This window comes from Pleurodeles waltl, chromosome 4_1 (assembly GCF_031143425.1).
Source record: "Pleurodeles waltl isolate 20211129_DDA chromosome 4_1, aPleWal1.hap1.20221129, whole genome shotgun sequence".
In the NCBI taxonomy this organism is placed as follows: Eukaryota; Metazoa; Chordata; class Amphibia; order Caudata; family Salamandridae; genus Pleurodeles; species Pleurodeles waltl.
The window spans coordinates 224132687-224159903 of NC_090442.1; the positions used below are offsets into that span (position 1 = coordinate 224132687).

The following is a 27217-nucleotide window of genomic DNA, read 5'->3' on the forward strand; positions in this document are numbered from 1 at the left end:
TTCACCATGTTTAAAGGAGAGAGCAAACGCATTTTGGCACTGGTTACCAGTAGTAAAAAGCACATTGTCCAACAAGCTAACAAAAATGGGTTCAGAAAACAGGAAAGTAAAGGAAAAATGTTAGGGGATGGCCCTGCAGAAATGGCCAAGTCCAACACCTTTCGTATGTGGTATGTCAAACAGGAATTTGCTGTCTGAAAAGGTTGTGCAACTGTACAGGGCATTGAGTTGTGTTGTTCTTAAGACAGCAATGTCATGATCTTTCGCATTCAGGATGCATACATGGTTGTCACTACCTCATCTTACCAGCCATTTAGAAGCAATGTCCAATCATGAAACCCCAGATTCCATTATGGCATAGTGTTTTGTTTAGCCTGTTATGCTGGGGAGAGTCATCACTTACATTTGATTGATGTTGGTGCAACCTACCCTGGCCTGCTCTGAAATATAGCTTGATGAGACTGCTGCTGCTCTGGAGAACTATATTTTGTTTGCAGGAGCTGGTTAATCTCCTAGCTACAGAGAGATGCAAATACCCCAACCAGCAGTACTGCAAATTTGAAACGATCCAATATAGCCTGCCATGTCACAGAGGGCTGCTACAAAATAATATTTATGTTTCAAAAATAGTTTAGTATCTAGATAACACTGCCAAGGTCAACACATTGAGGACCCATCACCATGGACCAAATATTGTAGAAATCCATAATCAGGACATCTAGTTTTCCCCATTGCTGCAACCCTAAAATGTTTAAAACACCCAGTTTGCCACTAATTTCCCAAAATGTTCTTGACCGATATGCTCCAAACTCTCCTTAAAGTTAGTTTAGATTAGTGGCAAGTTAAATTAAAACTTCACTTACGAAGTTGGTTGGAATTGGAAAACTCCACACTTTACGAAGCAGATTAAGTTTCCTAAGTTTACGTGAGGTAATGTTTATCCTTTTGGACTGTCCAGGTGTGATGACTTCCTGATGCAGAATGTCCTAGGTAGGACATCCTCCAGCAAAAAAATGTGATTGTGGAGGCTGAACATCCACCACTTGAGGTAATAGGTGTGGGAGGGATGGCTCTGAGCTGAGGGCAACTCATTTATACAAAGTAGGAAATCAGACTTTACACCCTTCTAATTTAAATCCCATCTAATTGATAGGGTTAAAAGTTGGATTGTGGAAAGTTGATTGAGCATGCTTAATGTGTACCTTAAACAAATCCACAGATTCCCTCACACAGAATCACAAGGTGTGCACCAGAATATCGATGGCACAGAGTATTGAGGACAAAATATCATACCCAAAATATATACAGCTAAGTAAGTATAGATTTTCTACACCTTACTCCACATACACCTACATGGTATATAGATCTTCAAGGTTGTAGATGTGGAGTTAGGAATAGTAAATCTATACTTGCTATATATGGACTTATCTCTCAATTATCGGTTCTCGATATTATTGTACTGCGATATTCTGGGGGTCCCTATTTAATAGACCAACCATTATCGGGGGAAAGAATGCACCTGTAGAGCACAGCTTTAATGTGTAATCATAGCTGAGGGTCCTGCTCCCTTAAAAACATACTTCTGACTACAAGAGCACGAGCCATGCACAGTGAGGCCAAATCTAGCACTCTCAAGGACCTTCTCTTTGAATGAAGAGAGGCTGGTGGCAACACCCCCCTGATAATGTCAGAGAGGCGGGTGCAACGCACCCCTGATAATGTCAGATGCAAGCTGAGCTGCGCAGGAACAGCACTCTACTATTCTAGCTCATTAGGCCCCATTATTGTAAAGCTATTCTACTTGTTTCACTGCGGTTACAGCTCTGTCACCTCCCTGATGTTTTTATTTACTTTGTTTTCATCCTTTCTACCTTCCTTCCAAAGTCCAGTCAGTGCAGCAATTAACACGAAAGAAAATATGATATTACTTTGGATAAAGCACTGTAATATGGACTTGTCTGCATTTTTATTTCAATCTTTAACAGGACCTTGTCAAATCAGCAATAGCGGAGGAGCAGAAAAGGACAGAGACAGCTGTTCAAGAAGCTGTCAGACAAACTAGAGAAGAATTGATGGAATATGTTAGAGAGCAGAAGAGGGTAAGTGTTCCTATAAGGTTCTACCTATTTGCAGGTTCTTCTTGTGCAAAATGATATGTGCTTGCTAATGGTTGTTTGTGTGCTAATGATGTGCTTCTCACTGCAAGTTTTACTTTTGTTGAGATAATAAAGTGTTGTTGATGAGGACTGAATAGTGGTAATACATTTGCAGCAAAGCTCAGATGCTGGTGCTGTAGTCTCATATAATGATGCCAATAATGCCATGTGCCCTGAGACCCTGTGGGTGAGTAGCGCGCTCTAAAATAACTGATTGATGTGACCACCATAATCTGGTTTAGAGGCCATTATGATGTATTTCTGTCTCCCTGGAGCACTTTGAAGGGAGACTGTGTACATACTGTGTATCTAAGTCAACTTGGAAGCATTAAGGTGATGGAGTTGTCAGTTAGAGCAGAACGATACATTGCAAACCCTCAGTTGAAATGAGGGTTTGATAGAGATGCCTTAAAATCATGAATATCAGAGCCCATGATGAAGTCATTTGGCAAGCAATTAGTAGGTAGAGAGGGCCGGCCTTAACTTGCCTATGAGTCAGACTTGCAGCATTTCACATATTCTTTTGACAAATTTGCTATGCGATCCTTTCCTAAAACAATATTAGACCATTGACTTAGAAGAAATGTTCAACGTGAAACAAGATGCCCATGATGTCAGTTTTCATCTGTTTTTCTAAACTTGATACCGTTCAACCTTCTGTATAACTTTTAGTCATTTTGTGATATTTACCCTCCAAGGGTAAATCTAGCATTGATCGCTTTCTTGAGTATTTGTCAACTAATTTCCTTCTGTGTATTTATGGAATGGAAGAGTGTGGAAGGGGTGTCTGGGGTTCCAAAGTAGTCGAGATGTTTGGGACAAGTCAGTGTGGAGGTGTGGGCAGAGGCTGAACAGGAAATTATTGTTAATTATTATTTTTTTCATTTAAAAAAAACTGTCACCTAGTAATTACAATTAAATATATAAATACATCAAGACATGCCCCCACATCTAAATTATAGTAGTGTGTACATGCATAACCACAGTATAATTGTGCTGTTTTATGTACAAGGCACAAATTCCATTATACAAATATGTATACTCATGTTTTAATATTTACATGCTCAGATATTCATATGTTGTGCCTATAATCATATGTTCATACTGAGATCTATATGTATTATCATAGAAAGGAAACCCTAAGTACACAGTAATCTCCATGGTAACTGTATAATATGACAGAGTCATATAATTACTGTATCCCATTATTTTCTATATATGTTTTTTAATAACAAAAGTAATGCAAACCTACATAACTATATATATATATATATATAGATCATTATATGTATAGATGTATACATACACACACATATTTGCATTGCACTTAGTAATATTTCTCAACAAAGAATTGAACCAGGCGATCTTGGTCGGTAAAGGACTTAGGAATGTAGTTAGGGAATCCAAGATGGCGGCCGGATTTCCCGGCTGATCGCCACCACCGCTCTAGCCCATCCCCTATCTGCACGCGGCTCTCATTTACCCGCCGTGGATGCCGCGGACGCCGTGCGCCTGCAGCACGGACCGCTGCAGGCGCTTTACGGTTTTCTGGCGGCTCCCCCAAGGATCGTGGCCGCGAGGGCAAGCACCGGAGGGCGCCGCAATAAGAATTGAGCGCGGCGCTCGCCCTAGAGCTGCGCTCTTTCTCCTCCCGACCGAGCGCGACCCCGCCGTTTTTTGGGGATAGCAGTTGGCGTGTGGGACGTCCGGATGGCGTCGAAGCCGAGTAGGACCCCTCGCTCCTTACGGGCACGGCAGAGTCAAGACCCAGGAGGAACCAGAAAGGATAAAAAGCTACCGGTCCCCGGATTGACGGAACACAGCAATCTTTACGCGAAGGGGGCCCTGCAGAAGACAACCGATACGGAAAAGGACACAAGGAACTTGGTTCCAACAATGTTTACCAGCATGATGAGGATTAAGCAAACGCCCACGGAAAAGGCAGTAAGTGACTCGCAATCCAGTGTGCCAGGAGTCGATGGTGGGCAGGTATCTGTTGCAGCTATATCCCTTGAAGTACTTACTCCTATATGTGATGCAGGGGGGATGGTGCCAGCCAGCCTAGAGACTACCAGTACAAGCCCAGGAAATAGCGGGGAGGTGGTGGTTCCCCCCCTGGTGGGGGGTGAGAAATCATCTGAGCAGGAACCCAAAGAGCTAAAGCAAGGGCTTCAGGAGTCTAATCCAGAGAAATGCAATGTACAATCTTGCGCCTTAAGCAGCAAGGCGCACGTACAACAGGCTGAGGGTATGGCCCAGCACTTAACAACGCATGAGACTATTACACCAGCCTCGGCCCAGAGGGGGAAAGAGGCGAAAGCAGCAAACAGCAATCAGGGGCCATTCGATGCAGCAGAAAGCTTTTTTTCCCTCTCCAATCAGTCTAGGGATTCAGACTTAGATGAGTTAATCCCTTTAACAGACTCAGATATTGAAGGTAGCTCCGCAGCAAGTATCTGGGTGTCTAACTACTCAACATGTAGAAGAAAATCATTTGAGCAGACTGGTGCTAGATGCAACTCGGGGCTAAGCTTAGGAGGGACCCGCTTAATCCTCAAGAAGAGGATGGTGAATTGCAGTGGGATTATACTGCTACCCAACAGGCTTTTTTGAAAAGAGATTTGGCCTGCAACACTTTAGTGCCCCCTCCTACAGATGGCCCTGCAGAGACTCCCTCGTTGGATCTTATTTACTGGACAATGGTTCAGAATCATGAGCAGGCTCAGAGGGAGAGCAGGAAAGTGAAATCAGCAAATAGACAGCTACAACTATCCATCAAAAAAGTGGTTAAATCCTGCCAGGACATTGGTGCACGCATCGCCTCCATGGAGACTCGTACTGAGGAGTTGGAGACTGAAGTTAGAGCGGCAACAGCGCAGATGACGACACAAGGGCAACAGATCTCGGATATTCAATGGAAACTGGAAGACGCGGAAAACCGCCAGCGGCGGAATAATTTGAGGATTCTGGGTATAGCGGAGGACCTCGAGGGGCAGGATACCAGGGCCTACATAGTTTCACTTTTTGAGAAAGCATTCCCAGATCTTAGTGGGTGGGATTGGGAAAAGGAGATTCAGAGAGCACACCGTTTTCTGTTAATGAAGAAAAAACAGGAATCGACTACTACTGGTAGAGACCAGAGCTATCCACGGGCTATCATAGTGTATTTTGGTAATTTTTTATTGAGACAGGCGGTGTTTGAAAAGACTCGCCCCAACTCAAAGGTGATGGTGGAAAGCGTATCATTCTTTACCAGGCCAGACTTTGCGCATGCCACTGTAGAGAGATGGTGGCGACTCAGGCAGATGATTGCTCAATTCCAAGAGTTGGGGGTGGAAGCCTATTTGTTAAGCCCTGCACGTCTAAAAGTTATCTATAAAACAACTACAAGATTTTTTCTCTCAGAAATCAAGGCAGGGGAATATGTACAGCAATTGAAAACCGGCCAAGCGCAGGGGATACGGGAGAAGTGGGGGGATGGTTTGTCTTAAATGGCCATTTATATGTAAGTATATGTGATAGTAATTGGGGGTAGGCAACTCCCCCCTTTTTTCTACCCTCTATTCCCCTATTTTTTCCTTTGTATCTATTCATTTTCTTTCCACCAGCTTTTTTCCTTCTTTTTTTCTTTTTCGATTGTTCCTGGCAGAGGGCATTGATTGGGAGGGTGAAGAAGAGGGTCCGGGTGCAAGGATTTGTAAGGCATGAATGTCTATAGGGGTTTTATACATGGGTGGGCTAACGGGACTGGGAAACACTATCTTACAGGCTCAGGAGCCTGGCGATTCCATTTGTAGGGGTAAGGGTCGGGGTGGGTTAGAGGAGGGCGGTATCTTTTTTTAGGGGTAGGGGGGTGAGTTAGAGGGGGGTGGAGGGGCACAGGGACAAAAGGGATAATGGGACACACAACAGGGGGAGTGGGGATGGTGCTCATCAGTGGAAAAGGGGTCAGGTCGTGAAAGCAGCAAAGTTGAATGGGGCGTACCGGGGAACCAGAAGGATCAACATCCATAAAAATGGGGCAGGAAAGTGAATTACGTATTGCCACAGTAAATGTCTGTGGGCTCAATAATAATAAAAAGCCACAGTTCGTAGGAGAGGTTTTCAAGTCATGGAACGTTGATATTATTTGTATGCAGGAGACACATATTCCAGGCACACAAAAGCAGCTAATGGAGTTTTATGGGTGGAATCTAGTGGCTTTTACACATCAACACACAACCACCAGAGGGGTTGCGATATTAACTCGGATCAGAACTTTGGTTATACATAAACAATTTGCTGATAAATTAGGCAGGCTGGCTCTGTTGGAATGTTCGGTTAAGGGGCTAAGGTTCACTATATGTTCCATTTATGGATCCAACGCAGATGATCCAGAGATACTGGAATCGCTTAACTTAGAACTTACGACTTGGGCAGCGCCTGTTATAATGTGTGGAGATTTCAATATACATCTAGATAATAAAGAACCCATTCAGGAACAAACGCTCTACCTGGGTAGAAAGAATAAAGTCTTTAGGGCGCTTCAGTCATTGGCCATTAATCATGGCTTGATCGCCTTGGCAGCTGTGTTGCCCGCAGGATCCAGGGTTCACTTTTTTCTCTGCCCCACATAAGAAGCTAGTCAGGTTAGACTACTTTTTTGTGACAGCATCTCTACAAAACCAAATAAGGGTCAATAGATTCCCTAGAATCATTTCAGATCATAACCCACTGGTATTGGTTATGGAGATTGGGAGAAAGGGCCTGCAGCGTAGATCTTGGACATTTGATAGGGCACTATAAGTTGATCCAGGGTATATCCAAAAAATTAAGGAATGGATCCCGGAATTCTTCAAGATAAATCAGGGCTCTGCTTCTTGCCAGACAGTATGGGATGCATGTAAAGCTGCTGTCAGAGGAGAAACCTTGAGCTATGGGTTAAGAAAGGAGAAGATACGCATGGATCAGTTAAAACTAATTCAGACAAAGCTGGCGATAGCGGAGCAGCGACTAGGGGAGGCGATCCGTAGTAGAGCAGAGATTTCTGATATTTTGTGTGAGGTAAATATCATTAAGGCAGAAGCCACTAAGATTTTTATGGATAAGGTTGCTGCAAAATTTTTGGTATATCGCCAGAAATGTTATGAGTATAGTGGGAAAGTCGGCCAACTGCTGGCCTTAAGAATAAGACAAAAGCAGGTATTTGGGAACATTAAAAGCTTAATGAATGAAGAGGGGCGGTTGTACACAACGGCCCAGGGATCATGGAAGTCTTTAGACGATTCTATCAAAAATTATATACTCAGGAAGAACAGCCCCGAGCCGAGAAGAGGAGGGGGTTGGTGCTACGGGTAATGAGGTACTAGGCCAATTGAGTGAGGAAGATAAGGCAGCTTTAGAAGTGCCCATGACATTGGAGGAATTGGATACAGCAACCCGCGCTTTGGCAAGCGGGAAGGCGGCATGGGGGGGATCTAATTCCACTAGAATTTTATAAAGTTTTTTTTGTGGAGATATGTAAACAGCTGCTTAGCCTATTTATCGAAGTACAGGCAGGGGCCCCTCAACCAGCCTCCTGGGGGGAGGCCAAGATAGTAGTTTTCCTGAAAAAGGACAAGGAACCCTGCCTTCCTGGTTCATATCGCCCAATTTCGTTAATTAACAGCGATGCCAAAATTTATGCTAAAATACTTGCTAGCCGACTGAGTCTGGTAATCTCAGGTTTAGTATCTCCATGGCAGCATGGCTTTATCCCGGGGAAGAGTACGGCAGATCATATAAGACGGGTTATCGCGTTACTTGACGCTAGTGCAACGGCCAAGCTTCCCATGGCAGTAATTTTGCTAGATGCAGAAAAAGCCTTCGATCGGGTTCACTGGCCCTTTTTATGGGCTGTCCTGCGCAAAAAAAAACATCGGTCCTGGGTTTGTTAAAGCAATTCAACAGCTCTACCACAAACCAACGGCCACGATACAAGTTGCCGGGCTAAAATCGGCTTCAATCAGTATTCAGAGAGGTACGCGACAAGGTTGTCCGTGTTCACCATTGCTTTTCGCGCTATATATCGACCCCTTGATCAGGAGAATGATCAGTAACGATCGGATCATTCCAGTCTCATTGAAAGGGGGGTGCACCAAGATCTTAGCATATGCAGACGATATTGCGGTGGTTACCACGGATCCCAGGACTGCTATATTGGAAATAGAGCAGGAAGCCTTACAGTTTTGGTAAAGGTCTGGCTATTTTTTTAACAAAAGCAAATGCCAAATGTTGGTGAATGAATCGGTAGACTTCAAGGATGAGCGGGTACAGACACAGGTTCAATATTTAGGTGTTAAACTAACAGCAAACCTCGACGAAGTGGTGAAAATAAACATGGTCCCGATCTTAACGAAGACTAGGAAAGATCTCGCTCGCATTAATAACCTACACTTATCACTCATGGGACGTTGCAATGTGATTAAAATGGTGTTTTTACCTAAAGTACTCTATCTTTTTAGAACAATCCCGCTAGAGATCGGGCAGGACTGGTTCAAACTAATAGAGGGATTGGTTAATAGCTTTATTTGGTCCTATACGAAGCTGCGCCGGGCCTTCCAGTATATGACTCTTCCAGTGCTGCAGTATGCACAGACACTTTATGGCACGGATAGACCCGGGCAAGATGCCCTCCGTTCGATATATACCCTGATTCTGGGCAAAGAAGCAGATGCAGTTTTCTTGCGTATTTTGGAACCCAGCTATTACAAAAAGGTTAAATTCAAGGTAATTTATTCTGCATTTAAGGCATGGACTCAGGTTAAGCGCAAGATAGGTATAGGAAGAATTTGCTACTATACTCCTCTGTGGAACACTCCAATGTTTCCAGCGATATTTAAAGACCACTATTGTTTGAGGTGGAGTAGTCGTGGCATTCACAAAGTTGGGGACCTTTTCCATTCTGGTAGCCACTTCAAATCATTTGAAGAGCTAAGTGTGGAATTTGCGCTGGAAAAAAGAGACTTTTTACAATTTTTCCAGATCAGAGCTTTTCTACTAACTAGTATGACTCAAGGTTGGCGCATAGACAAAATTAAGCTAATGGAGGTTTCGAGACACTCCACTAGCTGCGGCATTAAAAACTTGTATCCACTGCTTTTAAGTGCTATACAGGATGACCTGGTTTTACTTGTCAAAAAATGGGAAGGATGGGTTGGAGCCAAAGAGGCAGAGGTTTGTGAGTCTATGGAAATGGCACGGACGGTCTTATTATCTGCGGGCCCGCAAGCTCAACATTTTATGGTATTGTATAATCTATATTATACACCTGCTAAGATTGCGAGCTGGGGTAAGACGGTGGGAATTATATGTCCACGATGTGGTTGCCCGAAAGCAGATCTCTGCCATATGTTCTTTGAGTGTGCAAAATTGGAAAGTTTGATTACTGGTGTATCCGATGTATTGAAGAAAATCTTGAAACAGGCAATCTATCTGACACCTCAAATGGTTTTGTTGGGAGTTGATCACTCAGTCTGTAATAATCGAGATAGATACTTCCTGTTCATAGCAATGTCGGTATTTTGTAGCTGCATAGCATCTTTTTGGCGGGATGTAGATCCCCCACGGTTTAATCAATGGCTTTCACGACTTTTATCTATGTATCATCTGGAAAATAGCCTGTATGAATTAAAAGGAGCCGCGGCTGGCAAAAGGGTCACTAGAGTTTGGGCACCCTTTGCTGCAGGGCTCCTGGGCCCCGAGAATATGTTAGCTAAAAAATGAACTCTATATGAGACCTCAAAGATTACATAGTATGATAATTGATTAGAATGCTTCTCTCTTCTGTATGACAACATAGATGTACTCATGTTTCCGTGCTGTAAACATGTACCCTGCTGTGTGTTCTAATAATAAAAAAATAAATAAAAAAATAATTGAACCAAATGTACATACATGTAATAATATTTCATGGTCAAACATAGACATGTGTGTTGTATATAATTATGCATAAGTATTTTTTTTTAATCTAACAATATATTGTTATACCCTTACAGGTACAATCACTGTGATCACATTTATATACTCAGACGTATGTATTATCTAGGAAAGAGCACACACCCATATATGGCAACTCATCTGCACATGCATTCAATATACAATGACATACTTATAGCTTCCGAGAGGTGTCCTGCCATATTGATTCAAATATGCATACACCAACAGACACATACACACACACATAGGGGGTCATTCTGACCCCGGCCGGCGGCGGTAGCCGCCGGCCTGGCTGGGACCACCAGAAGACCGTACCGCGGTCAAAAGACCGCGGCGGTCATTCTGGGTTTCCCACTGGGCTGGCGGGCGACCGCCAAAAGGCCGCCCGCCAGCCCAGTAGGAAACGGCCTTCCACGATGAAGCCGGCTCCGAATGGAGCCGGCGGAGTGGAAGGTGTGCGACGGGTGCAGTGGCACCCGTCGCGAATTTCAGTGTCTGCTGAGCAGACACTGAAATTCAAAGTGGGGCCCTCTTACGGGGGCCCCTGCAGTGCCCATGCCATTGGCATGGGCACTGCAGGGGCCCCCAGGGGCCCCACGACACCCCTCACCGCCGTCCTGTTCCTGGCGGTCGAACCCGCCAGGAACAGGATGGCGGTGAGGGGGTCGGAATCCCCATGGCGACGCAGCAAGCTGCGCCGCCATGGAGGATTCAGCAGGGCAGCGGAAAACCGGCGGGACACCGCCGGTTTTCCTGTTCTGACCGCGGCCATACCGCCGCGGTCAGAATGCCCTGCGGAGCACCGCCAGCCTGTTGGCGGTGCTCCCGCCGACCCCGGCCCCGGCGGTCCTTGACCGCCGGGGTCAGAATCACCCCCATAGTATTTTATTTTAGTGCCGTATTTATGTTTAATAACTAATATTTGTTTATAGATCTGTATTAACATAGAAATATTCATACATATATGGATGTGTTCTCATATACCTAAAGAGAATAGTGCAGTCCCTATACAAAGTACAGATTTAAATATCACCATATATGTACATATCCATAACAATGTGTGTTTGTGTGTAAAGTTGTAAATATACATGCATATAATATAAACATATACACTCATTTTTATGTCAGTGAAAAAAAACAAAGGTTAAACCTTTGTTTTAGTTAGGAACGCTTTATTTATTCTTCCTATACACACCAACTTAAACTACACAAAAGTTACAAATTCTAAAGTTATAGATATAACATACAGTTATAATTTGTGCACCACCTTTAAATTAGTATAACTTTATTTATTATTTACATACAACCCAAACTTAAACTACACAAAAATTATGAATTCTAAACATATACCTTTTATAATTTACTCAACACCTTTAAATTATTTTAATTCGCACATATTGATACACAGTATATTAAACTTGGTAGCCACACTAAATTAATTATAATTCACCATCTCCATACACTGCTCATACACTTTTATATTATATTCGTTGTAATATCTAAAATAATAGTATTCACAGTAACACAGCAAATCACATAATTTGTGAGAACACAGTGCATGTTATAGTGGTGACTTATAGTTAATCTATGTGGCTACCGAGCTGCATATTTTTCTTGCTTGTGATGACCCTGAAATGAGCACAGGCAACTCAAAAATTTAAAATAAAAGTATGTGGGGGTGGGAGGGCTGCAGGAATGCAGCAGTGTTTCCCCCCTTCAATTTATAAAACTGATCCTATGTTTGCAGGGCCTGGAAATTATGAGCACTCTTATCTTTTTTTCGAACACTCCCAAGATTGGAGCTTTTGCTGTACATATGGGAGTACAACTCTCTAGTGGTTGGTTCTATGGCTGAATCTTTTGTGGCCTGAAAGTGTTTAATTAAAGGTACAGACACATGGAGTCTAGCGTTCTGTAGGGGCTGTTTCTATGGTGTGTTTTATGTGGCCTGAAAGTATTTACAAAAGGACAGACACATGTTTTTTTTTTCATTTTCAAAATCCTGTATTGATAGAATAATGCTGACAGTGATTTTTGTTCAGTGTTGGAATGTTTTATTGACATTAAGGATTGAATGTATATGTTTATTTATGACAGTAAAATGATGATTTTAACATGTGGATTTTTTTACTTTTAATGTGACAAACCTTTCATAAAGCCAGTAGGCTTGCAGTATGTGTTACGGTGACCCGTTGACGAAGCCAATAGGCCTACCCCCTAAATTGTGGGATGCTGTCTGATTTAGGAGGGGGTGGTGCTGTGCTGTTGGGATTGATGATCATTTAGGGGTCAAATAAGGTTTCATAATGTAGACTAAGGTATTTTCTCTCTGCCTTATGTATACATTTGTAAACCAATTTTTATTATTTAGTGGTGGGGGGGTTTGTGTGTGTAATGTGCTTTTCTTTTTTCTGAAGAGAATACCCTGACTGGACAATCTTTGTTGAGTGGTATTATAGCATGCCATTGAATGGTGATTACTTGCCCTCACCAGTTCCCTTGAGTAGGCCTTGCACTGTTCTGCTTCGCGGCCCTGAGAAAGTAAAGCACAAGAGGGCGCTTGGTTCCCATTGAGGGGAAATTGTGGACCTATTACTTGTGCAAGCCTCACATCCTACACAACTAATACCTCAATTCCCTACAATAGTCTGCTATTGTATTATTACTATATATTGTAATATACTATTTTGCTTAACCCCTTTTCTGCCAGGCCTTTTCGCCCTCTGGTGCAAGGCCCTTTTTTGGCTATTTGGGTCAGTTTACACTTAGGCCCTCATAACTTTTGTCCACATAAGCTACCCACGCCAAATTTGCGTCCTTTTTTTCCAACATCCTAGGGATTGTAGAGGTACCCAGAGTTGTGGGTTCCCCTGGAGGAGACCAAGAAATTAGCCAAAATACAGCAAATTTGTTTTACATTTTTTTATGGGGAAAAAAGGGCTGCAGAAGAAGGCTTGTGTTTTTTTGCCTTGAAAATGGCATCAACAAAGCTTTTGCAGTGCTAAAATCACCATCTTCCCAACTTTCAGGAACAGGCATACGTGAATCAGAAAACCACATTTTTCAACACAATTTTGGCATTTTACTGGGACCTACCCCATTTTTACTGTTTTTTGTGCTTTTAGCCTCCTTCCAGTTAGTGACAGAAATGGGTGTGAAACCAATGCTGGATCCTGGAAAACTAAACATTTCTGAAAAGTAGACAAAATTCTGAATTCACCAACTTTTCATTTGTGTAGATCCTACAAGGTATTCCTACAGAAAATAACAGCTGAAATAAAAAAAAAAATTGAAATTGAGGTTAAAAAAAAGCAATTTTTCTCCATGTTTTACTCTGTAACTTTTTCCTGCGATGTCAGATTTTCAAAAGTAATCTACCGTTACGTCTGCAGACTCTTCTGGTTGCGGGGATATATTGGACTTCTAGGTTCATTAAGAACCCTAGGTACCCAGAGCCAATAAAGGAGCTGCACCTTGCAATGGGTTTTCATTGTAAACCTGGTATACAGCAATTCATTTGGTAAAATAGTGAAAAATAGGTATCAAGGAAATGTATTTCCAAAATGGGCACAAGATAAGGTGTTGAGAAGCAGTGGACATCACTGAATTCCGGGGTGCTCATACTAGCATGTGAATTGCAGGGCATTTCTCAAACAGATGTCTTTTTTACACACTGTCTTACATTCGGAAGGAAAAAATTTAGAGAAACACAAGGAGCAATAACACTTGGTCTGCTATTCTGTGTTCCCCCAAGTCTCCTGATAAAAATGGTACCTAACTTGCGTGGGTAGGCCTAATGCCCGCGACAGCAAACGCAACATGGACAAATCACATTTTTACATTGAAAACTGACATGTTTTTTGGAAAGTGCCTAGCTGTGGATTTTGGTCTCTAGGTCAGCCGGCACCTAGGGAAACTTACCAAACTAATTTAAATAGGCCGATCTGCCCACGGGAGGGCTGAAAAGGCCTAATAATTAAATGCCCCCAGGGGAGGGGCCCTTGCCCAAGGGGTGGCTCCCCTTCATTATAAACATTTAAAAAAATCCCTGGTGCCTAGTGGTTTCTGCTCCCCTTGGGAGCAGATTGGCCTAAGAAAAATAGGCTGATCTGCCACCAAGGGTGGCAGAAATGGCCTATATACAATTTGCCCCGAGGAGAGCGACCCTTGCCGAAGGGGTCGCTTTCCACATCTAAAAAAAAAAAAAGTTATCCCTGTTGTCTAGTGGCTTCTGCCCCTCCCCCCCCTTTAGGGGCAGAAAAGGCCAATAATTAATTGCCTCGCTGGGGAGCAGCCCTTGCCAAAGGGGGCACTCCCCTTATGTATAAATTCACAATAAGAAACATAAAAACAAATTCCCTGGTGTCAAGTGGGCATTTCTGCAGCCCTGGTGCTCCCCCCATGAGCCGGCTGCAGGACGAGCTGGTCTCATCCTTGGCACACGGCGACCGTGGCCGAGACCAGCTCGTCCAAGGCACCCAAGGGGTTAAAGGTGCAATCAGGATAGGATAGAAAACATAACAACATATTTAAAAGAAAAGTTTGGGGAACAACTCATGATTCTTTACAAAATGGAGCGGGTTCTGAGGCACAAACTTTCCTCGCTGTTTAACTGGTTTGTGTTTGGAGTTGTTTGGTTCAGTGGAGGAATGAGTGATCTTTGAATAGATGTAGTTCCAGTGCTTAGATATTTTTCCAGGGCTTTTGTTCAGTACAGAAGTGAAGGAGGAAGATTGATTTGTAGTTGGATCTTTTTCAAGATTGTGATTGTATAACTTGAGAACCCTTTGTCTCTTTTTTCCTATAGTATTTCTTGATCGTAAACTTTGTGATGCCGTGACTTTATGTGTTGCATGGGCTGATGCAGGTATGTAGGAGTAGATATGACAAGCCGCTTAAGGAGAGGCTCAAGGTGATCGAAGTGATGAGTTAAATGAGAGGGTGCAACTTCCCCTGATCAGAGAGTAAGGTTTAATACTGTTGATAATGGCGGATTCCTATTTAGATGACCAGAGACTACCTTACTGCGTTTGCTGTAAGCTTCTCAAAGTACACCAACCATGAGATTGGGAAATGAATCGTGTAAATTCACTATGCCGGCTATTCCTCTAAATGACTTCTCTGGGTTTTGTGCAGAATGCATACAAACTGCGTTTCTGCCTCAACATTAAATGTAAACATGTAGATTGAAACTGCGAATGAGTGAAGTGATTCAGGCAAAATATCTACATCTGTTTTTCTGTGGATCACTACATTACAGTGCAGTAATTTGGAACCCGAAATGTTTCCCTTCAAGGATGCAGCACATAACCTATCTATTTCAACATTTGTGTATGCAAACAGATATTTCAGGGAGGTCGGAATGTTCTAATTTTGAAAACTATCACACCTGCCAAATTTAAGGCAATGTAAAAGAGTGCAGAGAAGCACGTCGTGTGTGTTTAAGAGACACGTAATGCGTTGTGTAGGTGTCGTTTACTTGCGGGGCCACTGGAATTACATAATTCTGTGACTGCAACATTTTCCACAGAAGAGTGGATTTGCAACACAAACCATCATATCCGCTGCATAATCTGCAGATTTTAACAATAGAAGTTACTAAAACATTGCGTAAAATGACAAAATTAGTACCAGATAGTATTTCTGTCACAAAATGTGCTGCATTATTCTGCATAATTTACCTTTTCTTGCAGCATAATTTGATCCTCCCCTGCCGCATAGTTCCAGAGACCCTGATTGAAAACTTTATTGTAGAAAGCCTAACGTTACGACCTTCTCTAAAATGTTGTTTACTAAGGCCATGACATTTTTTATTGTGAATCTGATCTCTACTCAAGTTTATTTTAATGAAAGAAGCACATTTCTCTCACGATTTAAACTTACAAATATGTCGCCAGGGAAGACTTTAATTCTATTTTTTTCACACTGAAAAAGCTTACAATTTCAAGGTTTGTGATTCTTAGATATTCGTGTGTGATGTTAGTTTTCATAAAACCTGACTCTTACCCAAGTAACATGCTTTCACGTATTATTGTAATAAAATTCGAAAGATGACCTTCGGGACTTCGTGGTTAGACCAACGATGTGTATTACTTATTGTTAAATGTTTCAAAGTTGTTTTAGTATCTCTGAGTTAAACACACCTCCACAAATATCTCACCCTTTTTATGTATCTAAGGGAAAAATCCTACCTTTGGGCATAGTAGCAACCGCTTCCCTCCCCTCAGTTCAAGAATACCACGGCTGCCTGCGTAAGGTGTTACTGAAGGCCACGGAAGGCAAATTCCAGAACTTGTTTTCTGTATTGTAGCTGCTAAACTCTAGTCCTCTATTACAGACCTCCTCTGGATACTCACAATCAAATTACCTTTTTACAAAGCCTTAAAAAACTTGGCTTTTTGTACACCTATTATGGAGAAGTTGGTTCAGGTCTGTCCAGTAAGCATCGCAAGAGTGCTGTTAGATTTCATAGGGGTCCCAGCAAAATGTCTTAGCACTCCAATTTTCTGCTTGTTCAACATTGCAGCCGTGTTCTTGTTGACTTCAAATCCTTTGATGATCCTTTTGTATTTCACATGGTTTATGAATATATAGAGCGCATACCCTCTTGGTTGGCTTTCTTAGCACCCAAATATTTACACTGGTTATGATGATGTGGAGTCCCGACATTTGGTGAAGTGACACTAGAAAGCTTGACAAACCTCTTTTACCCTCCACCACTTTTCAGTATTAAGTATCTCTAAAGTAGCTTGATAAAGAATTGGGTTACGTGTACAGTGACATCTCTTGCAGCACCTTATGGCAGCCTGGTCACATAGAGCCCTATGAGAAGGTTGTCACATTACTTCATGTTAAAAAAGAGCCGGGATAAGAAGCAATTGATTAGCGCCATGTATTGAATGTTAGATAGCTTTAAATCGCTTCTTTTATTAATGTATTTTATTTTCCAGTTGTATGTAACATGGAGAAAGGCCGAAATGCTATTAATGTAACAGTTTGGGCAATTGAGTTGCAAATCAATATTAGAAATTGAGGTAAATTGGTTGTTGCCAGGATACTCCAAAAACAATTAACAAGAACAAGCATTTGCAATGCAGTGGGTCTCGCGTTCGCACAAGTTAGATCTAAAAGCGTGGTAAACTCCTAACTGGACTTTTCATGCCACATAGATTGAAAATGAAAAGTAAAACAGTTGACATAAGCAAGCCAATTCAAAAGGGCCACAGCCGCCATGAGCATGAAGGAGAGACACAAAAGGAAAAAGAAGTTAGCTCACAGTCAAACGTATCAGCAAACGTGCAATTATCCATGTAACAGGGTCAATGGCAAAGGCGGTAACAAAAGTGCCCCAATGAGGGACAAACTCATTTACCCATGATAACAAAGGACTTTTGAAAGCCAAGCCCATGAACCACTGATAGTGATTGCCATGCAGTGTGCGTGGTTGAAAGCCCAGAGATAGATTACAACACGTCAGAACGATTGCATGCTCAACCAAAAAATGGATAGGACTGCAATAAAACATCAGATAGCAGCTACTGCAAGGTATGAAGAGTATTTACAGTTTAATATAGGGAGAACATGTTGACATGAAGGACATCGGACATTAGAATGTCGCAAGGAATTTAAGACTGAATAGCGCGGTATAATAACATTGAGGGTGTGACTGAATAATATAATGTGGGACTCTACGAACAGCTAGAGTAGGTAAGGGATGGCATCAAAAGGAAGACAGGTAGAGGTCAGGACTGCTTACAGGAGAGAGCATGTCTACTGAACACTGGAGAGAAACATTTATTGAGAGAACAGGATGGATAGAGTTTTAAACCTGGGGAGTAGAACCAAAATGCATTGACCGGATGGTCAGTGTTACTTGAGGGCCCGAAGAGGGCAGCCTCAAAGGGTCTATGAGAATAGTCGGTACCCTAGAAGTTCAGTTTCAGTGCTCTTAATGACAGCCATACGAATTAATGATTTTGTGTTGCTGGTAGGCCAGATGGAGATATATTTTGCTTGAAACTGAGCTATTAAAGTATGACCCGGCATGCAGTTCGGGTGCCCAGAGCAGCATGCCACAGATGCAACACACATGCCGGCCTTTTAGTTTTAGGGCAGCCCCCTCAGAATAAGCAGGTTTTTAATAGTGCAGCATAATTTGTTTAGCAGTGCAAGTTGCAACATATATGTCATATACAGTACATGCACAGTAAAACCTTGAGGGTATTAATTGAAGCGTTGACATTTGCAGAATAATCAGTCTTCCAGTGAAGCATTGATGTTTTCGATCGGTTTCTCCTTCTGGTAGTTGAAGACTGTGGTAGAAGATGGACTTGTAGAATGCACACCGCACAAGTACAATAATACAAAATGCAAATATACAGTGAGGTTACTGTTTACGTATACTGTCCAAAAATGACATGTTTTTTTCAGAATACGTTCATTAATGTGCCAGAGGGCATCAGGCCGCCGTGTAAGTACCTTAAACGTAAGTTACTTTTCGAGAATCACTCCAGTGTCCTCACTGCCTGACAGCTATGTGCATTACAGTTTATAATTAACTGAACGCGCGTGTCTGAGCAGTTCATGTCGTTATGGAATGTCTGAAGAGACAGGTCATTATGTTATATAACATTTTAAAGTGACAGATGACTAAAGCGAATGTCTGAAGAGACAGGTCACTATTTTATATAACTTTACAGATAACGAAAGTGAGTCATAATGGCTCAATCCACATTAGAAATGCTCTTTTCCGTCACGCTGTGACTCCGTGTAATACTTGACACCCTGAGATGAGAATATGTGCTTTCTCATTCAGCTAATGGCACGTCACTTTCCCACTTGAGCTTTAGTGGGTTAGTCTGCTGTCATTATCTGTTCATCTCCGGATGCCTGCAGGCACTAGTCCCCTCTTTCTCCTCGAATCTAGAGCTGATGACGAACTAAAGAGTCTACTTGGTGTCAATAAGAAGCATCTGACTAGCACAGGAACAAGGACTGGCTCTGGTGAAAGAGACATCCCAAGGGTAGCCTTCCCTGCTGTAACTTCACCATACATGCTGCTTAATGAAGGCAGCACACAAAAGGTATTTCAAAATGCGATACACTCTACAAAGTGTTGTAGGAAGGTCTCACCCTGATGCATTACCCTTCACTTCATAAGACGTTGCAACCCCCCTCCCCAAATCCCCCCCCCCCCCCACCTTCTCAGCATCAGACACAGTTACTTGCTCTTGTTCCCTTGTCCAGTTCCTCTATTCCTGGGAAGTATGTTGGTCTATGTACTTTGTGGAGAATACTTTCACTCTTTTTCCTGAACTTCCTGTTCCACTCGCCTTTGATGCAGGGATTCACCTTCTGCACCCATCCATCGAATAGAGCTTCCATGCTGATTTTCCCTTCTCGACCTTTGCTTGGAGCTTTTTCTTTTTCCAGTGTACTAACTGCAATAAGACAAACAGTTCCCTATACATTTTCAAATAATTAACTTAAAAAATGAAAACTTGTTTGATAAAGTGGTTCGAACAAGCTCCTCGCTAAAAAAAAAATGACTAAAGTTAGTTTTTTTAATCGAGATTGTATATATCTATGTGTGCGCTATTTCTATAGTGCACACCTATGCAACATACAGCAGAGCGATTTACTGGGTCAAAGATACAGTGAACAAGTGATTGGAGCTGTAGCTGGGTTCTGGGCGCTGAAGTATACTGTTAATTTTTCGTGGTGTTCTTTAAAGAGGTTCATTTTCAAGTCTTTCCTTCAAGAAGATGACTTTATACATCAGGAATTCATGGCTACATTCATCAGTCTGTCTAAACAGCTGGTCAAGTCACCACGTTGGTGGAAGGAAGCCTCTGATTTTGTGATAAGTGCTTTTCTTCCTGTCTCAACATCAGCTGGTACTGGATGCAGAGTTGTCCAGCTATGTATTGAATGCCCTCGAGGTGGGCTCTTTTCTGTGGCACCAGATCATGAACAGAAGAGTCCAGGTTCCATACTAGAATTATTGAGGTCGAAGCTGTTCATTTTATCCTGCACGCCGGCCATCCTCTGGTTCAGGGGAAGTCCATTTACTTAGCAAGCAGTGATGAATAGGTCTTAATCTATGCAAAATCTCCGTCTCGACATTGAAGCATCTGATTATTCGTTCTGTTCTCCCTGTGACTCAGTTATAAAATCCATGCCTTTCATGAATTGTATATGATTTCGGTAAACACGGATTGTCTGATGACTGATGATGTCATCCACTGGCTGCTTGCTTCACTCTTTTTGAAACCTTTTTTCGGCAGCGTGGCTTGTAGCTCATAATGGGGAGCCTGCTGCCGCCTTTGTCTACTGCCTGCAATCTCAGCAGGGTTTATGGAGTTCACAGTTCAAGGCTTTACAGACCAAGACCTAGCATGTTTGTCTAAGTTTGAAAAGTTCTTTTGTTGTTGTATAATTTAATGAATGAGCTTGACGGTGCGCGAGGTGTTTAAATTTACTTGGGAGAGAGGAATTATAGAACATCTTTGCTCGTATGGAATGAGCCTGTAATTTCACAGCGCATAGGCATCCCTCGTGTTCTAGAAAAAGTGACAGAAGGAGGCCCGCAAATAACAACCACACAAAAGTGCATATTATTGGCAGAATCACTTTCAGTGGGAGGTTCAGGAAGAGTTGGAAGGAGACAAATGAGCACATTGACGCAAACTGCGGAAGTGTGACTACAAAAGCATCCATCTCCTATGCCAACCTTGGATTGATCCACCAGTGATAAACTAACTTCAAGCAAGCACATATCAAAATATCAGAAGAAAATAACTAATCTGTACTGTAACACAGCAGAGGAAATCCGTCTTTTCTGCATTGGCACGCCTATTTTGTGCCTTTTTAGACCCAATTGTTGGCTGCTCTTAGTACTCTGTGCACTGTTACACCACTATTGAGTGCACAGTACTAGCTCTGGCTCTAATGTGAACTTGGTAAAAGTGGTTTCACCCAAAAGATCTGTTTAACTTTCCATAGCAGACACTTCATAAATTGCACCCCTATGTGTGAGTTAAATGTCATATGTAGTTTGGAGTTGGCATTCACACCACCCACACACATGGCAAAACTATATGGCTGCTAGAAGCATCACTGTGCTCTGGCTGGGCTTCAGTTTGAAGGTACTAGAGTAACACCTGGCAAAGAGAAACACCTTTGGCATGTAAAGAAACCTATTTGTATAAAGTAATCCCTGACGTTTACCTTGTAAGCTCACAAAGCATGATGCCTAATATGTAAATGTTAAAGATGCACACTACATATTTTAAATAGGGGGTCCTCTTAGAACTCAGCACCTTCATTAGAAATGTGAGCTGAATATTTGTGCACTGAATTCCCCACTAAAAGAAAGTTGTTGATGGATACCAGTTGATTTACAGTAGGTGCTGAGAGCTGGCAAGAATATTCATGGTCAACAGAAATGCCGGTGTGACTGACTGTCTTTCAGAGGATCAATCATTTCAGATTGCAAAAGGAAGTTTGGAATAATGGTTGCCAGTGTTACCACCGAGCATCGACTGCACTTCTATTCACGTAGAAACATTAAAACTAGAGCAGTAGAAGAAATACACCTTGGTAAAAGTGATACTGCCCAGAGGAAGATCTCATCAACATTTGCTGTTACAAGAGTTTGAAACACGTAGACCGAACGAACGAACGGTGGAGTGCTCTCATGCTTTGGACATGCATGAATCAATTTTTTCCCATAAAAATGGGTTAGCCCATGGACATTATAATAGCGCTTCCACAGGGAACAACATTAATTAATTGATAATTTTATCATCACAAATGTCAGGTTCTGTCATGTAAATTATATGTATCATCTGTTTGTTTAACTTAGTGTATGTAATTATGTGTATACCTGTGATTGTGTAGGTTAACTGTATTTATTGTTGAATAGAATTTTCAAGGATTGAGTTAATGTCTGGTACTTGTGATTACATTTGTTAACCTAATAGTGTGCCTGGAAGTAGTTTACAGTAACGGGCTAACTAGGGTTCCTGTATCGCAGTTAAGAGTAATTGTTTACCTATGGTGACTGTAGGAGCTGTTGAGCTATTTGATTGGATTCCTACCCACACTTGTATTATTATGGTCCATCCCCATCTCTTAAGACAATCTTACAAAACATTAGCATTGTATAGAGAGGAAAAAGAGCCGTAAAAGGTATTATTCTGCAGCTAGTACCCTTAGAGTCTACCCCCTTTTCTCATTGGTTACGTAGCTTTGCCCACGTTTTGATTCCAAGAGAAAACAGTATGAGAACTCTGTTCTCCAATAGCAGAAACACGTTCCTGATGTAGAAAAACCAAAGAGGGTGTATATATTGTTTACCAGGTCCATCAGTTTAAAGAATGTAGATTGTGCCTTCTGATATTGCCTAGCCCTCTAACGAACTAAGTCCCCTTCATCTTCATGCTGGCAAATCAGTTTACACCTCATACTCCAAACTATACAGCATTGTTCTATCACAGTATCAGAATAGATACTTCATCGGTGATATGAAATCCCCATCAGTAAGCATCAATTGGCACACAAGCAAGTGAAAGTGGCAGTGATGGAAATCACGGTTATGGAAGCTGTAGTAAATGGGGTCTTTGGTTGACAGTCAGGTTACCCCCTGTTCAAGCAAGGACCCTCACTCTAGTCAGGGTAAAAGAGAATCACCCTCAGCTAACCCCTGCTTGCCCCCTTGGTAGCTTAGCAGAGCAGTTGGCTTAACTTCAGAGTGCTAGGTGTAAAGTATTTGTACCAGCACACACAGTAACTTAATGAAAACACTACAAAATGACACAACACCAGTTTAGAAAAATAGGAAATATTTATCTAAACAAAACAAGACCGCAACAACAAAAATCCGACATACATAAGTCAAGTTATGAATTTTTAAAGATTAAACTCAAAAATAGCGCTTAGAAACACAAAATGCTTCGATGAGGTGTTAACACGGCGTAGTGACGGAGCCGTTCCCAACAATCTGACACCAGCGGCGCTGGACACGGAGTAGCGTAGACCCCCAAGTACAGTACCTTTGGTGAAGTGTGAAAACAAGTCGATGCGCGAAGTCGGGGATCGCAGCATCTGTGCGAAACGTTGAATCCGCGCACTTCGAGCGGCATCGGTCACGACGTGGTGCGCGACTTCCACGGAGTCGCGGACTTCAGCGGGGCTGCAGCAGCGTCGGGCCTGCGAAGGTCACGGCGTCACCGGATTCAGCAGCGGCGTCGGTCCGAAGTCGTCCGAAGTCGATTTCCTTGGATTTCCACCAGCTTTCCTTTCAAGGGCCCAGGGACTGGATAGGGCACCACTTGTTAGAGCTGGAGTCTCTCCAGAGACTCCAGGTGCTGGCAGAGAGAAGTCTTTGCTGTCCCTGAGACTTCAAACAACAGGAGACGAGCTCTAAATCAAGCCCTTGGAGACTTCTTCACAAGATGGAAGGCACACAAAGTCCAGTCTTTGCTCTCTTACTCAGGAAAAAGCAGCAACTGCAGGATAGCTCCACAAAGCACAGTCACAGGCAGGGCAGCACTTCTCCTTAGCTCTTCAGCTCTTCTCCAGGCAGAGGTTCCTCTTGTTTCCAGAAGTGTTCTAAAGTCTGTGGTTTTGGGTGCCCTTCTTATACCCAATTTCTCCTTTGAAGTAGGCCTACTTCAAGTAAAGTCTCTTTTGAATGTGAAATCCTGCCCTTCCCAGGCCAGGCCCCAGACACTCACCAGGGGGTCAGCGACGGCATTGTGTAAGGACAGGTACAGCCCTTTCAGGTGTACGTGACCACTCCTCCCCTCCCTCCTAGCACAGATGGCTCATCAGGAAATGCAGGCTACACCCCAGTTCCTTTTGTGTCACTGTCTAGTGTGAGGTGCAACCAGCCCCACTGTCAAACTGACCCAGACAGGAAATCCACAAACAGGCAGAGTCACAGAAATGGTATAAGCAAGAAAATGCTCCCTTTCTAAAAGTGGCATTTTCAAACGCACAATCTTAAAATCAACTTTACTAAAAGATGTATTTTTAAATTGTGAGCTCAGAGACCCCAAACTCCTATGTCCATCCGCTGCCAAAGGGAATCTACACTTTAATCAGATTTAAAGGTAGCCCCTATGTTAACCTATGAGAGGGACAGGCCTTGCAACAGTGAAAAACGAATTTAGCAGTATTTCACTGTCAGGACATATAAAACACATTACTACATATCCTACCTTAACCATACACTGCACCCTGCCCTTGGGGCTACCTAGGGCCTACCTTAGGGGTGCTTTACATGTACGAAAAGGGAAGGTTTAGGCCTGGCAAGTGGGTACACTTGCCAAGTCGAATTTACAGTTAAAACTGCACACACTGACACTGCAATGGCAGGTCTGAGACATGATTACAGAGCTACTTATGTGGGTGGCACAACCAGTGCTGCAGGCCCACTAGTAGCATTTGATTTACAGGGCCGGGCACCTCTAGTGCACTTTACTAGGGACTTACTAGTAAATCAAATATGCCAATCACGGATAAACCAATTACATACAATTTACACAGAGAGCATATGCACTTTAGCACTGGTTAGCAGTGGTAAAGTGCTCAGAGTTCAAAAGCCAACAGCAACAGGTCAGAAAAAATAGGAGGCAGGAGGCAAAAAGATTGGGGATGACCCTACATAAGCAAAAAAGTCCAACAGAAGCCATACGAGCACCCCAGACATAACCCTAGGAGTCACACAACTGAAAGATTCAAGAGAAGACTTAGGAAGCATAGGGAGCAGTCAAAGTTTTGGGAAATCATGGGCTCGCTTGCAGAAACCCAGCTACAGATGATGAAAGAAATAGCAGATTTAGGGCCTGATTACAAGTTTGGCGGAAAGGGTACCGCTATCAAAATGCTACTGGATTCCGCATCCGCCTAGTTGGCAGTCCGCCTGCTGAATTACGATGTTGGCAAGTTGCTGATCAAGAGACCGCCAGAGTCCCACCAGCTCACCAGCCTTTTGGCAACCTCCTCAACGGTGGCTGGGGAAGAGCAGCTGTCAGAGGGCGGCACAGACAAGGTTCCCGTCATCCAGATTACTAAATGCCTTTCCGTCGAGCTGACTACAGCAGGACTGCCTGCCTTGAGATGGCAGAATCAAAGGAAATGGGGTGCAAGCTCACCCATTTCCCTATTTTCCCCCTCATTATCTGACGTGGACGCCTTCGTCTACGGCCCCCTTCCACAGAAAGACCCTGAAGAAAATGACTGTGTAGCAGACAAAATCCAGGTAAGTTCCTTTTGCACTTTTCGCTCATTGACTGGACTGTACACTTATTGTCTGGACTTCAGCAAAGGAAACATAATTGTACAAGGTATTTTTTAAGTGTCATGCATATGTGTACATTTCAGACTTATTCAGTCAGAATGTACACAGCTGCATCGAAGCATATGAAAAATGTTCCTTGAATTGCTGACTGCATCTTGTGCCGGTCCCTAACCATCACAAACACCGCCACTGGGCCAGCGGTGACATTTAAATACGGCTGGCAAAAGACGTCTGAATCTACGAAGCAGTTGGGACCGCCACTACAGTGGTATGGGGTGAGACCACCAAACTTGTAATCAGGCCCTTAATTTAGCAAAGTCAAGCCAAATAAACTAATATACACAAATGCTGTATGGCGAGCACACACAGCTTAGAAAGCTAAAAAAGAGGGCATACACATAGAAAGCACAGTAAGAGGTGGGTTGCACTTTGCTACAGCACAAATATTAAGTGCGTATTTGTGCATACCTGTGTTTGCATGCCAGACATTTTTGATTGGCCAGTACTTTTTCTAGTTATTTTGGTATGATTATATTTTCTTTTTATGGCAGTAGATATGCTTATGCTTATTTATTTATACTAGTAGATTAAAAGCAGTACAGTTCAAATGTATAAATAAAACTAAACATATGTTTTTCAGGAAGTAGAATCAAATATTGTTAATTGGACCTTACTAAGCATGACTGGTTTTCTGTCTCACGTAACTAAGTTCTTCTCCATACGTTACCTCCTGCTACACTGTTTTCCTAGTGCTCAGCACCTTTAGATGCTGCCAAATACGTATTAAACTTTTAGCCCCAAGATGACACTTCAAGTCTTGCTTCAAGGGACAGCATGTTTAAAATCAAAACATAAAAACTACCCAGATTCCAAATGTATGGTTATTTCGTAACTGTAACTAAACCTAGTGCACCGTTAATAAGCTTCACTGGTGGAAATATTTTATTTTGTACAACACTACTAGCCATCCTGAGGTGTCCGCAGAGTGCTTATGTGATCTCAGTAGTAACATCAAGATGTTGACAAAGGTACTGCAGCTTTGCAGCTACATTCAACATGTGGTGTCTTTATTATCTTTCTCTTTTCTCCAATGGTACACCATGATTTTAGATGCAAAATCTGTAAGGTAGACTATTGGCCTATAATACGAGTTGCCAGATTGATATCCCCAGGGGAGCACTGCTCTGGGCAATTCCAAGTGGGTTGTTATTTCCTAACCTGACCTTTCTGATTCCCTAAACACCGGAAAGCTTTTACAGAGTGCAGATCCGCATTTTGAAACACTAGTGCGTGAACTGCAGAGAAGCACAGCCTGGCCTGCACCTACTCCTGCAGTGTGCAGAAGGAGCAAAGTGCCTTTAGCCTTCCCACTCCCAGGGGCATGGCAGTCCACCTTCCCCACTTCTCCTACTTGTTCCCCACAGATATATTACCCACCTGGTTGACTGTGGTTACTTATACTTAGCAATTTTTAATAGGCTTCATAGGGTGGTAAATCCATTGATTTCCCTTTGGTTTAGAAACCTACAAATACGAGAATCAGAAGGACCGATTGTTCAATGTATTAGTTAGAATACACAGGTTCTTTGGAATACTAGGTTGCCCAATAGCTAATAGAGACTTGTAGCCCCAGATTTCTTACCTTCGAATGTGGTGAAGGTATGAGACTGTATCTGAAAAATCATGAGCAGTACCTCTGTGCACCAGTAGGTGTCATTGATTGGGTCACTGGAATTAAAAAGGACTTCACCACTTTGAAAATTATTTATTATCTAGAAATATGGGGGGTCATTACAAG

The 27217-nt window shown here is 42.6% G+C and overlaps 1 protein-coding gene across 1 annotated transcript in view; it reads left to right on the forward strand.

Annotated features, from left to right (window-relative positions):
- CCDC91 (coiled-coil domain containing 91) overlaps nt 1-27217 on the forward strand; it is a 1353016-nt gene that overhangs the window by 1042975 nt on the left and 282824 nt on the right. Inside the window, exon 12 of the mRNA XM_069228181.1 lies at nt 1986-2099. Within this exon, the coding sequence (XP_069084282.1) occupies nt 1986-2099 (114 nt within the window). The remainder of the gene's footprint in view (nt 1-1985; nt 2100-27217) is intronic.